The sequence below is a fragment of the Schistocerca nitens genome, chromosome 8, assembly GCF_023898315.1.
Source record: "Schistocerca nitens isolate TAMUIC-IGC-003100 chromosome 8, iqSchNite1.1, whole genome shotgun sequence".
Lineage (NCBI taxonomy): Eukaryota > Metazoa > Arthropoda > Insecta > Orthoptera > Acrididae > Schistocerca > Schistocerca nitens.
Window position 1 is genome coordinate 123,523,016 of NC_064621.1, and position 18,278 is coordinate 123,541,293.

At 44.4% G+C, this 18,278-nt stretch overlaps 1 protein-coding gene across 1 annotated transcript in view; it reads left to right on the plus strand.

Annotated features, from left to right (window-relative positions):
* Positions 1 to 2,997: 2,997 nt before the first annotated feature.
* Positions 2,998 to 18,278, plus strand: part of LOC126199438 (translation initiation factor IF-2-like) — a 43,426-nt gene continuing 28,145 nt past the window's right edge. The window contains exons 1-2 of the mRNA XM_049936355.1: positions 2,998 to 3,061; positions 6,540 to 6,823. Of these exons, the coding sequence (XP_049792312.1) occupies positions 2,998 to 3,061; positions 6,540 to 6,823 (348 nt within the window). The remainder of the gene's footprint in view (positions 3,062 to 6,539; positions 6,824 to 18,278) is intronic.

The following is an 18,278-nucleotide window of genomic DNA, read 5'->3' on the forward strand; positions in this document are numbered from 1 at the left end:
ATGTGATATGGGTATTAGACATGGCCATTTTTAGTGTAATATTTTTTTCTGCTTGAGGTCTAGGTTTAAATTTTATTTGCTGCTGCTGTTTGCCAGGCATAGTGTTACTGAATTTAACTTTGTATTACTCTGCTAAGCTAGTTTTACTACTGATTTATTTTTCTTGTTGCTGCACATTGGCTCATATTAGTGGTAATGTTGCATTGCTTGGTAATTTACATTTACTGTAGCTTGCTTTGCCATTTGAACATTTTGTCATTGCTGTTTGTGTTAATTGTTTTGTGCTGCTGCATTGCCTCGTCCCTTAGTTTAGCATCTGAGCTCAGTAGATTTAAGTTAGCTTAAGAGGGGGTAGACTATATAAGAGAATGAATTGCGATTCATTGGAAGAAATGCATTGAGAAGTTATACGAAAAAGGTATAGAAAGCAGGTATAGATGGGACTTTTTGGAAATAATGAAGAACGAAAGGAGATCTCCGAGAAGTAAAGAAAGTTTAGTTTGCAAAATACTGCTGTAAAACAAATCCTGTCCTTTCCTTGTATTATTCCGCTATATGTTTGTGTACCCTTGTGTATTTATGTTTTTCCTGTATTTATATGTTTATCTGATAAGACTTATGTTGTAGAATTTTTCTAATACTAAGCTACATTCACTATGATGAGGAATACTGTTATCCTCAAATATAATTGGCATTAATAATATGTTATTTACCTTGTAAATATGCTTAGACATTATTTCTTCTGTTTTGTTTTAATGCTCATGTGTGAAGTTGATGTTTCAATAATTATTCTGATCTTTTATTTACTTATGTCATTATTTTTGTGACACTGATGTATATATTTTTATTCTTTTGTAAAGCCTGTATTACTACAAATGTTATCTGTATTGTTATGTTCTTTAATGATGTATTTTGTACCTTTGTAATTGTATTCTTATGTTATAAAATTGTAATTGACACCAGCTCATCATATTATTAACTTGTAAGTTACATTTCACTGCACATGTTTCTGTTGGTCATAGTATATGGACAATATGTGAGAAGTAGGGACTGTTAGTGTTTGCACGTGTGTTAATAATTCAGCAAGGGACTGGATAACAGCATTGCTGGTTCTAAGGACAATTCCAAAAACTTTGTGAGTGCACAAGTGGTGGTTATGGACTTGCTATATTATCCGCAAGACTCTTCAATGGTGATTGTGCACCTGCACAGTCACAACAGATGGCTGCTGGCCATCTCTACAAGGACTACAGTGGGTCTGCATCTTTGATGACCCACCAGTACCATTATCTCTACAAGGACTACAGTGGGTCTTCATCTTTGATGATCCATCAATACCATTATTTCTACAAGGACTGCAGTGGGTCTGCACCTCTGGCGGCCCACCAATACCGTAATCTCTACCAGGACTACAGTGGGTCTGCTGTGTGATGACCTACCCACCAATACTCTTCAAAACTTCGATTGACTCCGCTGTGGGTTTGCTCTGTTGTGGCCCATGACCTGTCTGCATGTCGAGTCAGCACTGTCTTTCCGTTGGAAGGACAACACTACTTCTTCAAGACTGCATGGAAATCCACTACGTCTATGTGCATTGTCTTTTACTGCTCAGACTTTGTGAAAAACACGGCAATTTTACTGTGATCAACGATCAGGACTGTCTTTATGGACTGTGAGAAAATTTTAGCTTTTGACCAACATTGTATCAATAAGTGTGTGCATTTGATTTCTTTGTTATTGCAATTGTGAAAAAAATTTTAACAAATATGTATTGGCCAGTGCCCAAAAAAATTTGTAAAATTTTTTGTGGGTAGCATGGGGGCTATGTAATTAGGCTGTTTAGGTTTTTTATTGGTAACGCCACCTCTGTATGAAAATCACTGGCTGTGCTGTGTGCAGTCTGTGGCTGCTTTGCATTGTTGTAATACTCGCCATTGTAGTGTTAGGCAGCTGGCTGTGAACAGCGCGTAGCGTTGCGCAGTTGGAGGTGAGCCGCCAGCAGTGGTGGATGTGGGGAGAGAGATGGCGGAGTTTTGAAATTTTTATAACTGGATGTCATGAACTGATATGTATATTATGAGTTTTCAACATTATTAGGGTAAATACATTGTTTGTTCTCTATTAATATCTTTCATTTCCTAACTATGCCTATCAGTAGTTAGTGCCTTCCGTAGTTTGAATCTTTTATTTAGCTGGCAGTAGTGGCGCTTGCTTTATTGCAGTGGTTCGAGTAACAAAGATTTTTGTGAGGTAAGCGATTTGTGAAACGCATAGGTTAATGTTAGTCAGGGCCATTTTTTTTGTAGGGATTTTTGAAAGTCAGATTGCGTTGCGCTAAAAATATTGTGTGTCAGTTTAAGCACAGTCTTGTATAATTGTTATGAAGGGGACGTTTCAGATTTGTAAGAAACTGATAAAATTGTTTTGGATTAAAATATTTAATAGCATAATTCCATATTCATTACAACGTATTCCAAATAAAATTATTTAATTTTAACTGACTCTTTTATTCAGGTGTAGCCATTTTTATACAATCCATCTCTCCCATTACACTGGTCCATCTCACCGTACACCTATGGGTGTGGTGGACCACTCACATACGTTTTCATTTTAACATATCTTTCGTATTTTAAGCGGTAGTGCCTCAGTAACACGTTGTACTTACGTTTATATGCCACACTACACAGACAAGCTGCCAGAGTCAGAAAATGCCGAAATTTGACAAAGTTTATGCTGAAGGAAAAAAGTGGTCCAACTCTCCCAGAGCCTCTCTAGACCAATTCTTGGGTATTATTCGTCGATCTGTGACTGACCAGCTTGAAAACTGGGAAGCAGAGAAGACTCGAGGAAGAACTGCACATTTGGCACAGGTTTATTTCTTCAGTGTGAGAAAACACTGACCCTGATGCTGTTTGAGACGTGACGAGAAAGACGTTGTGCCGGCACTCAGAAAGGCAAAGTTCCAACAGGACTCCATAATGCACATCCATAGCGACCATGATGATAAATTTAGAGAAAGTCACCCTTGTTGAGAAGATTATCGACAATCATACTGTCCATGGTAATACAGTTTGGGCAGGGAGTCCTTCGAGCATAATGGCTTGATGGCGCTGAAGTCAGCGTCACTGGTAACGGCGACCTAGAGAGTCGGTGTGGGATCTGAGGGTGGGGAGTACCGCGGCGAGTGCGGAGTCGAAAATGCTGACTAGGTAACGACAATGAGTATTGAGCCTGGCTTTTCTACGAGATATCGACGTCTCTGCGCAGGATGTAGGCGCAGATGAGGACGCCAGGGTGGCGGCAGTGGTGGTAGTGTGCTATGTAAAAAACGACACAGTAGGCAGGGCGCGACACCGAGTCAGCTCGGTGGCCATGTTAAGCCCGGCCTCACATACGCTGGTCACGAGACCGAGTCAGCTCAGTGGCCATGTTACGCCCAGCCTCGCGTAAACTAGACGTGAGACCAAGTCAGCTCGGTGGCCATGTTATGCCCGGCACTGTGGGCAGCCGGTGAGGGCGAGAAAACGCTCCACGTCGATCTCAGGACCCCAAAACTCTGGGTGGAATGACACCCAGGGATACGGCAGTTCTTGACGCACCTAGGTGATGTCGTAGTGGCTCGAGGACACGCCCTGCTGGAAACTGGCCAGCGGAGGTCAGAAGTGGTGGAGGGAGGGGGGGGGGGTTGGGAGGGTGTGGGCACTTAGTATTACCCGCTGGGCTCTGGTGTGATGTATGTGATGCAATCCTGCTTCCCGCTTTCTGGCGCGTAGACAGCTGCCAGAGCACGTCATGCTGCGGCACCGAGAAGCCTGGCACACCGCAGCAGTAAACGACCGTGTCGGAGAATGCTAGCCGGCATTACTTCAGCACGCAGTTGAGGGGTTTTGTCAGGCCGGGTCTGCATGCCCCTCGGCAAGTCGCGCAGTCTCGGTTGTAGCCGATGCTGTCACTCCTTTTCTATCGTGGGTGTCATGTGGCAGTACTATGAAAAGCAAAACATTTTACGAATAACCCCATATGCACTGAGCTACTCGCAGGTTTTCTCTAGTGGGAATCTCGCTGCTCTACCAACGGCCCAGTAAGATCTGCGTGGTAAGAGACCTATTCTGCAAAGGACAGCTGTTGTGCCAGTACTGCCAGTGTCGTCATAACTGCCGTCTGCTTCACATCTCCTGTGCAGCAAGCTACATAAATTTAAGTATTAACTGTGTTTTTCTTACTTTTCACTTCTTTTCCGTGTGTTTTGCTTTTAGGAAGCTTTAATTTCCGAGTACTAGTAATAGTGTTCCATAGATTTCGTGTTTATTTTGAATACAGTCCAGAGACAGTTAGTGCTTATTGTCATTGTTTCCAACAAGAAATATCTAGTAACCACAGTTTAGTCAGGTATCAGCCGCCTTTAGTGAATTAGCAGTCTAGTTAAAAGTTGATTACTTAACTCTCTGCAGTAAAGTGTTGATTTCTTAGGATGCATAGGATGTGTGACTGCTGTGTACGTACGCAGGAGCAGCTGGCCACTGTTCGCAAACAGCTGAACGTGCTGATGGCCACGGTCAGCCGTCTTCAGGCTGCTGCCTCGGAGTGTAGCGGCAGTGGGGAGCCTGGTGCGTCGCATGGTACACCCCAGGTGTTACATGCTTCACCCACTGTCCCTGCTGTCGAGACATCTTCGTGGGTACCGGGTGCGGTTGGGCCACCCTCTCCCCAAGGGGAGTGGCGGGTTCAACGGCGTTCGCGTTGCACGAGGCGGAGGGTCAATGTGGAGGCTGGCCGTGTGGCATCGCCCGCTCTGCCTGTGAGTGGACATGTGGCCGTTCCTTCAACAAGATCCGAGCAGGCACACGGGGGGGGGAGGGGTTTATTAGTGATTGGGAGCTCCAACGTTAGGCTGGCGATGGAGCCCCTTAGGGAGATAGCGGAAAGGTCGGGGAAGAAGGCCAATGTTCACTCTGTCTGCTTGCCGGGGGGCCTCATCCGAGATGTGTAGGAGGCCCTGCTGGCGGCGATAGAGAGCACTGGGTGCACCCGACTGCAGATTGTTGCTCATGTCGGCACCAATGATTCCTGCCATCTGGGTTCAGAGGTCATCCTCAGTTCGTACAGGCGGTTGGCGGAGTTGGTGAAGGCGGAAAGCCTTTCTTGCGGGGTGGAATCTAACAATTTGTAGTGTCGTTCCCAGAACTGATGGCGGTCCTCTGGTTTGGAGCCGAGTGGAAGGCTTAAACCAGAGCCTCAGACGATTCTGCGGAGATCTGGGGTGCAAATATCTCGACCTCCGCTATCAGGTGGAGAAATGTAGGGACCCCCTGAATAGGTCAGGCGTGCACTACACGCAGGAAGCGGCTACAAGGGTAGTGGAGCACGTGTGGAGTGCACATGTGGGTTTTTTTAGGTTAGAGAATTCCCTCCCTAGGCCCGACAAGACGCCTCCTGAGACGCGACAAGGTAGCAGTAGGCAAACCGCAACAGGGATTGAAGAGTTCCTAGATAACAGAAAGGAGCATGTCATTGCCAATGGAGAGAAGTCTTCCGAAATAAGAGTGATTTCAGGTGTGCCGCAGGGGAGCGTCGTAGGACCGTTGCTACTCACAATATATATAACTGACCTTGTGGATAACATCGGAAGTTCACTGAGGCTTTTTGCGGATGATGCTGTAGTACATCGAGAGGTGGTAAGAATTGAAAATTGTACTGAAATGCGGGAGGATCTGCAACGAATTGATGCATAGTGCAGGGAATGGCAATTAAGTCTCAATGTAGACAAGTGTAAAGTGCTGCGAATACATAGAAAGAAATCTCCTTTCTCATTTAGCTACAGAATAGCAGGTCAGCAACTGGAAGCAATTAATTCCATAAATTATCTGGGAGTAGGCATATGGTAGAATGACCATATAAAATTAATCGTCGGTAAAGCATATGCCAGACTGAGATTCATTGGAAGAATCCTAAGGAAATGCAGTCCGAAAACAAAGGAATACTGCTCACCAGTGTGGGATCCGTACCAGATAGGTATGTAGAAGAGATAGAGAAAATCCAAGGGAGAGCAGCGCGCTTCGTTACAGGATCATTTAGTAATCGCGAAAGCGTTACGGAGATGGTAGGTAGACTCCAGTGGAAGACTCTGCAAGAGAGACGGTCAGTAGCTCGGTACGGGCTTTTGTTGAAGTTTCGAGAATATACCTTCACCGAGGAGTCAAGCAGTATATTGCTCCCTCCTACGTATATCTCGTGAAGAGACCATGAGGATAAAGTCAGAGAGATTAGAGCCCACACAGATGCATACCGACAATCTTTCTTTCCACGAACAATACGAGACTAGAATAGAAAGGAGAACCGATAGAGGTACTCAAGGTATCCTCCGCCACACACCATTAGGTGGCTTGCGGAGTATGGATGTAGATGTAGACGTAGATCGTGTCTTAAATAGCGTATGGGTACGAAAAATAGTGCACTGTTTACAATTTAGATTTCATTTTTTTCGTTGTTTCTTTTCGAATCTGCTCGGATAAGGCAGCTACTGTGTGACTGTGTTGCAGACCGACACGGCAGCCGCTCGAAGATGTACGCCCGCACGCTGCTGGCAGTGTGCGCAGCAGCGGCTGTGGCCACCGGCTGCGCTGCGGCCGCCGCCCCCGCCGCCGCCCCCGCCGCCGCCGCCGCCGCCCCCGCAGCGTGGCACGCTCCGCCCCCTCACGAGGAGCGCGCCGCTCCCTTCGTGACGGGCAGCCGCGGCGGCTACGGCTACGGCGGAGACTCGAGCCGCGACGCGCGCCGCAGATCCGCCCCCCGCCGACTCGTCTACTACGCGGACCTACCCGACGTGAGTACCTCGACACTGCCGCAACAGTCCCGATACACACGCCCGTGGAACCAGGTTTAAACCGTCGCCCGGGCAGTCTGATTAAATTGACTAAACCATTTTCGGCTTTAGGCTGCGTTATTCTGTAACGGAAAAACAACTGCACTGAGTGTTCTATGAATCCTCGACAGCCAAGTAACTTTTGTCCAGAAGCAAAATATAGAAAGTGTACCGAGCAACTGTTGGTTTGCTGCCGTCGGAACATTAACATCTCCTTAAATAACTCTCAGTATTGTTCACTCACAAGGGGAGGCCACGACGTTTGGAACGCGGATTTACTTCAAACTTCGTGCACTCGTAGTACTCCATTAGGACAACAAAATGTGTAAGCAGTAGAGCGTACTTCTCAAGCGTTATTGAGAAAATCGCAAGATAATTTCGATCGTCAAATATATACCTGTGCGTGGCCGTTTTTGCCACGAAGCGGCGGCTGTCGAGTGGGGTAAAAAAAAAAAAAAAAAAAAAAATGGGTAGTGTTCAAGCCCCGTAATTGCTGGATCGCTGGATCGAGTCCCGTTCGCCAGGTTTTTTATTTTTAACACAGTCATTTTTTTACTATTTATGTTACAATTGATATAATGGGAAAAATACGTGTAATCGGATGAGCGTTTATTAAATTTACGATGTTATTTGGCAGTTTACAAATTTTTTCTATCACAAATAAGGATCTATGCGCCCAAACTGCGTGAAAATGTAATCACATGTCATTTCTAGTATAATATATTCGTCCAATGAATACCCGTTTATCATCTGCATTCGTTCTTGGTGTAGCAATTTTAATGGCCAGTAGTGTATTTGTAACACAGTCATTTTCTTAACTATTTATATTACAATTGATATAATGGGAATAATACGTGTAATCGGATGAACTTTTATTAAATTTACAATGTTATTTGACAGTTACAAATTTTTATTATCACAAATAATATAATTTTCATAACTATCGACTAGTAAACGACCAAACGCATTAAGTGATACTGAAAATATATGCTTGTCCGTGATTTGAGAAATCCCTTATACCTGGAAGGAGCCCGAAACTACTTGTTACCTCCAAATTTTCGGCTTTCGAAAGATGTGCAATTAATCGTCGCTTTAGACATTACGAGTACAATGGCAGGACGGTATTTTTCGTAAAAACATGGAAAACATCAAGTTAAACGGCACCAGCTACATTGAATAAATACTGTTTCCGCGTACGCAAGGACTTTTGAGGTTTTCCGTTGAAAAACAAACCTCGTTGACATTTAAAAAACCTTTCTTTCAGCCGATAATATGGAAGCAAACCATGAATAAAGCAGCAGTTCCTCAAATATCGGCGCTGATAATTGATCATACAGTATCGAGTGCATTTTAACAGCGTCTTAACGAGAAGCAATTTCTCGTTCTTTTTCGATTAAATACGAACAATTTTGAAGACACGGACAAAAAGACATTTTCAGTATCACTTTATGCGTTGGGTCGTTTACTAGTCGATAGTTATGAAAATTATATTATTTGTGATAATAAAATTTGTATAATGTCAAATTACATTGTAAATTTAATAAAAGTTCATCCGATTAACGTATTTTCCCATTATATCAATTGTAATATAAATAGTAAAGAAAATGACTGTGTTACAAATACACTACTGGCCATTAAAATTGCTACACCAAGAACATATGCAGATGATAAACGGGTATTCATTGGACAAGTATATTATACTAGAAATGACATGTGATTACATTTTCACGCAGTTTGGGCGCATAGATCCCGAGAATCGGTACCCAGAACAACCACCTCTGGCCGTAATAACGGCCTTCATACGCCTGGACAGTGAGTCAAACACAGCTTGCATGCCGTGAACAGGTACAGCTGCCCATGGAGCTTCAACACGATACCACAGTTCATCAAGAGTAGTGACTGGCGTATTGTGACGGCCAGTTGCTCGGCCACCATTGACCACACGTTTTCAATTGGTGAGAGATCTGGAGAATGTGCTGGCCAGGACAGCAGTCGAACATTTTCTGTATCCAGAAAGGCCCGTACAGCACCTGCAACATGCGGTTGTGCATTAGCCTGCTGAAATGTAGGGTTTCACAGGGATCGAATGAGGGGTAGAGCCACGGGTCGTAACACGTCTGAAATGTAACGTCCACTGTTCAAAGTGCCGTCAATGCGAACAAGAGGTGACCGAAACGTGTAACCAATGGCACCCCATACCATCACGCCGGGTGATACGCCCGTATGGTGATAACGAATACACGCCTCCAGTGTGCGTTCACCGCGATGTCGCCAAACACAGATGCGACCATCATGATGCTGTAAAGAGAACCTGGATTCATCCGAACAAATGACGTTTTACCATTCGTGCACCCAGGTTCGTCGTTGAGTACACCATCGCAGGCGCTCCTCTCTGTCATGCAGCGTCAAGGAAACCGCAGCCATGGTCTCCGAGCTGATAGTCCGTGCTGCTGCAAACGTTGTCGAACTGTTCGTGCAGATGGTTGTTGTCTTGCAAACGTCCTCATCTGTTGACTCAGGGATCGAGACGTGGCTGCACGATCCGTTACAGCCATGCGGATAAGATGCCTGTCTCTCGACTGCTGGTGATACGAGGCCATTGGGATCCAGCACGGCGTTCCTGAACCCACCGATTCCATATTCTGCTAACAGTCATTGGATGTCAAGCAACGCGAGCAGCAATGTCGCGATACGATAAACCGCAATCGCGATAGGCCACAATCCGACCTTTATCAAAGTCGGAAACGTGATGGTACGCATTTCTCCTCCTTACACGAGGCATACAACAACGTTTCACGAGGCAACGCCGGTCAACTGCTGTTTGTGTATGAGAAATCGGTTGGAAACTATTCTCATGTCAGCAAGTTGTAGGTGTCGCCACCGGCGCGAACCTTGTGTGAATGCTCTGAAAATCTAATCGTTTGCATATCACAGCATCTTCTTCCTGTCGGTTAAATTTCGCGTCTGTAGCACGGCATCTACGTGGTGTAGCAATTTTAATGGCCAGTAGTGTAAAAAAGAAAAACTGACGAACGGGACTCGATCCAGCGATTACGAGGCTTGGACGCTACCCACTCGGCCGCCGCCGCTTCACGGCAAAAACGGCCACGCACAGGTATATATTTGACGACCGAATTTATCTTGCGATTTTCTCAATAACGCTTGAGAAGTACGCGCTACTGCTTACACATTGTCCTAATAGAGTACTACGAGTGTACAAAGTCTGAAGTAAATCCGCGTTCCAAACGTCGTGGCCTCCCCTTGTCATTAATCATTTTCCTGTACTAAGGAACTATTCAGAAACGGTTCGTAGTGTACGATTCACATAAGCACGACGCTGCTAGAAACGTAACACAGATTGGACACCGGTCATACAGTCAACCGTCAGGAAAGCGCACATACCCGGACAAAGTAACTGGTCCAGTTGCAGGAGTTGAAACTAAACAAATAGAAACGCAGTCACAATGCACACCGAGCGTTCAGTCAACTGTCTTCAGTTTAAAGTTTCTGTGAGTACAATGACGGAGAGAAGTACAAAAGCTACTCATCTATGGAGGCATAAGGTGAGGAGAATGGTTTGCAATCATTTTTCCCTGTCTGCAATATGCGTACACGTATCACAGTATTGTAGTGCTTTTGAACGATGTACTTGGTTCACTAAAGGTAAGTAGTTCACGTAGTTCACTGGAAACTGCATCGGCATTACTTTTGTTTTATTGCAGCTGCAGGGAACCGCAATGCTACTCAGGCAAAGGTGCTCCACAGCCGACAGGAGTTCACCTTACTGACGGTTCACTGAACGACCACCGTGCAGTTTCTTTTTGTTTACCGTCGGCACCAGCAACTGGACGCATGTCGTTACCCAGGGTACCTGCACCTTCCCCACGGTCGCCTGAATGAGTAGTGTGAGAGAGAGGTGGGGGGGATTAGTGTTTAACGTCCCGTCGACAACGAGGTCATTAGAGACGGATCACAAGCTCGGATTGGGAATGATGGAGAAGCAAATTGGCCGTGCCCTATCGAAGGAACCATCCCGTCATTTGTCTTAACCGATCTAGGAAACACACGGAAAACCTAAATTGGGAGGGGGGTCTGAAGCGTCGTCCTCCCGAATGACAAAAGTGCATTTTGTGTTACGTTTTTAATAACGTCATATGAACGTGAACGGTTCACTGCAAGACGTTTTTCAACAGGTGTTGAACAGTGGACACGGGTTATCGCATAAAAAATACTGGGTGCTACTTAAAAAAGTCGTATTGCTGTTCATATGATTGTTATAAACACAGTTACATATAAGGCAACCATGCTGATAGACTGTGATCCAGGTAGCTAAAAACATTTGCTCAACACAGTTTTTACTTTTGCTTCTGGACAAAAAAAGTTCTTTGGGGATAATACCCAACTTGACGATTCTGGACTGTCACTGGGCATTCAGAGTGACGACGCTTGTGCAGCAGTGCTGATGCGAAGGTCATTGCATGTCCATTGCCAGTAGGTGGCTCGCAGGTCAGCAGCTTGTAGCCGAGAGCAGAGTTCTCCCGCTGCAAGGGATCGCTGCTGCATGGCGCCTCGCTACATCCTCACTGATACGTTTATCCATATATTCGCAACCAACTCTCCAAATAGATTAATTCTCAACGACCTGATTTCTTCACCTGGCTTGTGTGCTCATGGTGTTATATTCATGACGTACTCTTTTCAATGGCCAAGAACAAACCATAAGTGGCAGCTTTTAGAGATTTTAACCGCATCAATGTGTCTGAGCTTACAGCTGACGCCTGTGGTATTTCTTGGCAGACAAAGACAGGAAATAACTTTGACATAAACAATGAAGTATCCAACTTCACTAAGAGACTTAATAATGTATACGACAAATACGCACCTCTGAAACAGTAAGAGTAGGGAGGAAACAAACACCATGGCTTACAGACCACCTAAGACACCTTCTGAGTGTCAGAGTTGCAGCAACGGGACGTACAAATGGTAGCTGACCTTTGATAGTTGTCTTACCCACCAGCAAGTACGCAGTCGAATTAGTCGATCTGTGAGAAATGTTAAGATCAGGAATTCCCATTTGCTAAATAAGGACTTTCACAAACCAGCCATTTGGAAAAATCTACGAGGTCTATGTATAGCCAAACCGAAATCTTCAGCTGAACCTCTAGTTCTTATTAAGGATCCAAATGAGTATTTCAACACGCCGACATCCTTACTTGATCAACACATAAGGACACAAACTATCGATTCCGTTAAAGTTCAGTGGGTGGTACAAACGAAAAACTTTTTCTGCATCTGGAGGTCAATTGCACAATTTTGTTCTGCAGCTGCAGGGCGCGATAGTATAAAAGTCCAAATAATCAGTCGTCTGGTCGAACTTTTACTGCCCAAAATAACGAACATTTTTAACCATTGTCTACCGCCAGCATATTTTCAACAGCCTGGAAGGAGGGACTCATAAACCCGTTACCCAAGAAGGAATCTGCGAGACAGTCCTCCGACTACAGGTCCATTTGCATTCTACCAGAAGTGTCCGAGGCTTCAGAATACATAATTCAGGAACAACTCTCTAATTATTTAATCAAATAACATCTTAGATGAATACTAGTGTACGAGTCGAAGAAGCCTTTGATGTTGAGACTGCCCACTCGGCTCCAAACCAAAGGAACAATGCTGCAAAGTACGAGCTTGGCTTGCACCCCATACACGAAGTTATCAGCTTTCACCACCTCCTTCAACCACCTACATGGTCTCAGAATGCATGCAATAGGCGTCATTGGTGCCGACATGACCAACAAGTTGCAGACGACTGCACCCTGCATGTTCGATAGTCGCAGGCAAGGCCATCTGCAGCTCTGGGATGGGGCACCCCAGTAGACATACTGAGAGCACATTGGCTTTCTTTCCAGTCCTGAATACTATCTACCTAACGGGCTCCATAACGCGCATAACTTTGGAGCTCCCAATAACTAGCAGACCTCTTCCCACGTGTAGGAAAACGGAACACCTACAGCTGTCCTTACGATGTTATTTATCGTGTAGCTACCACTTTCGGTGCTTCATTGCACCATCTTCAGGCCTTAGTTGATGCTGAAGAGGTTTTCACGATCCATATATACGATGCATCAGTGACCAAAATAGCTGGTCTCCAACCATAAACTGTCAATTCCCACGTGTATCTGCTCGAAGCTTGCTGAAGGAACGGCCATCTGTTCACTCACTGGGTGAATAGGCGAGGCCATATGGTCAGCCTCCATATTGGCCCTCCACCTCGATGGGCACGAACGTGTTACCACCCACCACTCACTCTGCTGTGAGGGCGGATCTACCGCGTCGGATACACTAGGAGGTGTGTCAGCAGCAGAGCCTGTGTGCGAAACAAGCGATACCTGAGGTGCCCCGAGCAACGCGACAGATTCTCCGTCAACGCTACACCCTGAGGCAGCAGCCATAGCTGTATGCGAACTGTAACCCGCTCCTCCTGTGTCCGCACACTGCACGAACACTTCCTAAACGAGCTAGCAAGCCTAACTGAAGAAGTAAACTATCAAAGCAGACATAAACCTATATATGGAACTTACTACACTCCTGATGTATCACCAATGGACGCTGATGTGTAATGAGCTGTGTAGCTGGTTGTTAAGAAGAAATTAAAAATGCGCCACAGATTGCCTGAATTTACACTTACAGTTAAAAACGTTAGATTAAAACTAATAGAAAAACACACATGAAATTTAAGAAACATGCTGTTAGGATAACACAAGAGATGTGAACTGGCGACATCAGAGGGCCTGGCACTCCCTACCTCCCCCTGTGACCATCTCCTCCTCTCCCTATTTGTGTCCATCCCCTCCTTCCCCCTTACTGTCTCTCCTTGAATCAAGGGGCTGATATTTGGTAGCATTTTCTGAATGATCGTCGAAGAAGCACTGTTGGTACACATATCAGCCCCTTGGTTCATCTGGTCGGTCAGCTGCTCCACAGCTGCACGTCTAATCGCCTGTACACATCTTCACAGCTGTCATTCACCTCCGTCATTTATGGCCCGTAATGCACTACAGCTTCTTCGTCGCCGTTTTTGGGTAGTGCCTTTTTGCCGCGCACGATATACTTTAACCATGGCAGTAAGCAAACTCAGCCGTTTCGATAATGCTTCCACCCTTGGCCCAGAAGCCAATGATGTAACCCCCCTGGACGTCAGATAAATCATTCCGTTTCCGCATTATGCCAACGACTGCACTGTTTTCCGCTTTATATACCCTCCACTGCTAGTGCTCCCACCTGCCGTCTGTGAGTGGTTATTGCACGTTGGCGTCGAACGTAGCCGGTGGTCACATTATTGTCACTGGTTCATGTATTTTGGACATTGCCATGTATAATAGTTGTGGTGCCGTTGAAACTCTATTAGTAATTATTCTGTAAGACGTATGGAAACGTGTATGATGTTCCGTCTCTCACAATAGTGGAATTCTTATTGCCAACCAAGAGCGTTTCCTCTCATATGGTCTGGAGGTCGACTATCCCTGTATTTCCGAAAATGTTCGTAGGTAATTACAGTTTGCTGTGATCTGCATTTCCTCTCATCTGGTCTGGAGGCCGCACTACCCCTACATTTCCGAAATATAAGTACAATTTAGTATTCCGTACTGAGTGGCGATAGGTGGTCTTTGCAGATGAATCATGTTACATCGGACAGATAGCCGTGGGCGTGTACGGCGAGATACGTCTGAGAGCAACACTTTCAGGCTGGAGGAGGGAGCTTTATTCTCTGGGGGAATGTTTTTGTGGCATACCTTGGGTGATCTCGTCATTCTGGAAGGCGTAATGGATCAACAAAAGTGCGCATCTATCCCTGGGGGACCATGTCCTATCCTAAAGGCAGTTTGTTTTTCCTAGGCATGATGACATCTAGAGTAGGACAATGCAACGTGTCACACAGCTCGCATTGTACGTGCGTGGTTTGAAGAGCACCAGGATTTGTTTAGCGTACTCCCATGGCCACCAAACTCCCAGATTTTAAACCCAATTGAGGTCTATGGAACCACCTCGATCAGGGAGTTCGCGTCATGGACTCTGAACGGAGAAATCTAGCGCAGCTGACCACAGCACTGGAGTCGGCATGACTTCACATCCCAGTCAGTACCTTCCAAAACCTAGTTGACTCTCTTGCTGTGTATTTTCTCGCAATGGTCTGCACTGCAAAAGGTGATTATTAAGGCTTTTGACAGGAGGTCACATTAATGTGACTGGAAAGTACATTGTTGTGGTCTTTGGAATGAAGACGCACGTGTTCACGCTAGTATATCCTGTCCGAAACTCTTCTTCTCTGTAACAACGCAGTTTGCACCCAGTTGAACATGCTTAATTTAGGCAAGTCTCGGTTTCCCTCTTCAATTTTTACTCCTGAAACTTACCATAATTACCAAACTGACATTTCTGTGATACCTCAGGATGGGATTACCAGCTGATTTCTTCTTCCAACGAAATTATGTCGTAATTTTCTTTTCTCAGCAATACAAGTTAAAAACTCTTCGTTGGTTATCGAATGTACCTGTATAACCTATAGCCTTCTTCTATAAAACTGTCATTGTGTTGTTGTGGTCTTCAGTCCAAAGACTGGTTTGATTCAGCTCTCCATGGTACTCTATTTTGTGCAAATCTCTTCATCTCCGAGTAACTACTGCAGCCTACATCCTTCTAAATCTGCTTACTGTATACATCACTTGGTCTCCTTCTACGATTTTCACTCCCCACACTTCTCTCCAGTACTAAATTAGTGATCCCTTGATGCTTTGGAATGCGTCCCACCAACTGATCCCTTCTTTTGGTCAGGTTGTAACACAAATATCTCTTCCCCACAAACCAAACCAAACAAATATCTCTTCTCCTCAGTTCTGTACAGTACTTCCTCATTAGTTACATGATCTACCCATCTAACCTTCAGCACTCTACTGTAGCACCACATCTCAAAAACATCTATTCCCTTTTTGTTTAAACTGTTTATCGTCCACGTTCCAAATCCACACATGGCTACACTTCAGACTATTACTTTCAGAAAGGACTTACTGAGACTTAAATGTGTATTCGATGTTAACAAATTTTTCTTCTTCAGAAACACTTTTCTTGCTATTGCCAGTCTACATTTTATATCCTCCCTACTTCGACCATCATCAGTTATCTTGCTTCCCAAATAGCAAAACTCATTTGCTACTTTAAGTGCTTCATTTCCTAATCTAATTCCCTCAGCATCACCTGATTTAATTCGACTACATTCCATTATCCTTGTTTTGCCTTTGTTGATGTTCATCCTATATCCTCCCTTCAAGACACTGTCCGTTCTATTCAACTGCTCTTGCAAGTCCTTTGCTGTCTCTGCGAAAATTGCAGTCACTGGCAAACCTCAAAGTTTTAATTTCTTCTCCCTGAACTTTAATTACTGCTCCAAATTTTTCTTTTGTTTTGTTTACAGCTTGCTTATTATACATTTTGAATAACATCGGGGACAGGCTACAACGCTGACACACTCCCTTCTCAACCACTGCTCCCCTTTAGTGCCCCTCGACTCTTATAACGGCCTTCTGGTTTCTGAACAAATTGTAAATACCCTCTTGCTCCCTGTATTTTACCCTTACAACACTTAGAATTTGAAAGAGAGTATTCCAGTCAACATTGTCAAAAGCTTTCTCTAAGTCTACAAATGCTGTAAACGTAGGTTTTCAAAAATGGTTCAAATGGCTCTGAGCACTATGGGACTTAACATCTGTGGTCATCAGTCCCCTAGAACTTAGAACTACTTAAACCTAACTAACCTAAGGACATCACACACATCCATGCCTGAGGCAGGATTCGAACCTGCGACCGTAGCAGTCGCGCGGTTCCGGACTGCGCGCCTAGAACCGCTAGACCACCGCGGCCGGCCGTAGGTTTTAACTTTCCTTAACCTATCTTCTACCACACCTGTCAACGCCTGCTTTCTTTGGGATTGGAATTATTATATTCTTCTTGAAGTCTGAAGGTATTTTCCCTGTCTCATACGTCTTGCCCGCCCGATGAAAGATTTTTGTCATAACTGGCTCACCCAAGGCTATCAATAGTTCTAACGGAATATTGTCTACTCCCGGGACCTTGTTTCGACTTAGGTCTTTTAGTGCTCTGTCAAATTCTTCACGCAGTGTCATATCTCCCATTTCATCTTCATCTACGTCCTCTTCCATTTCCATAATATTGCCTTCAAGTACATCAGCGTTGTATACACTCACTATATATTCCTTCCAAATTTCTGCTTTCCCTTCCTTGCTTAGGACCGGTTTTCCATCTGAGCTCTTGATAATCATACAAGTGGTTCTCTTTCCTCCGAAGGTCTCTTTAAGTTTCCTTTATTCAGCATCTGTCTTACCACTAGTAATATACGCCTCTACATCCTTACATTTGGCCTCTAGCCATTCCTGCTTAGTCATTTTGCATTTCCTGTCGATCTCATTGAGACGTTTGTATTCCCTTTCACCTGCCTCATTTATTGCATTTTTTAATATTTTCTCCTTTCATCGATTAAATTCAATATCTCTTGTGTTAGTCATGAACTTCTACTAGCCCTCATCTTTTTACGTACTTGGTCCCCCGTTGCCTTCACTATTTCGTTTCTCAAAGCCACGCATTCTTCTTCTACTGTATTCATTTCCTCTGTTCTTGTCAGTCGTTCCCTAACGCTCCCTCTGAAACTCTGTACAACCTCTGGTTCTTTTAGTTTATCCAGGTCCTACCTTGTTAAATTCCAGCCTTTTTGCAGTTTCTTCGCTTTTAATCTGCAGTTCATAACCAATAAAATGTGGTCAGAGTCCACATCTGTCCCTGGAAATGCCTTACAATTTAAAACCTGGTTCCGAAATCTCTGTCTTACTATTATATAATCAATCTGAAACCTTCCAGTGTCTCCAGGTCTCTTCCACGTATATAACATTCTTTCTGTAACACTATTGTTCAAATATTCTCTCCTTGTCTGAACTGTGAAATGAATTCGTAGCACTTTAATTCATATTCGATGTACGCAAATTTTGTGTTTTGAAAAATGCTAATCTGGCTAACTCGAAAGTTTTCATTTTTTCTCTTTGAAGTTTAATTCCCTTTTCAATTGTCTCCTTTTTTGCCTATACTGTTTGCTCAATGTACAGCAGTATCATAGAAGATAGATTTGTTGGTATATCAACGCGGAATGTTCAGCGTGCCTACGAAGCTCTAAAATTGACAGGAATTTCTGTTGTCAGTGAACGCAGACCCGTTTCAACGAGTTTTCGAGCGAACATTGCGAAGAGATATTCGTTTTATAAGCAAAAAGTGTCTTTTGTTACTGCAGTGTATTTTATTTCCTTTAGACGTGTCTTGCACTTTACTTTAATGCATCTTCAGTGGGATAGTTCTTGGT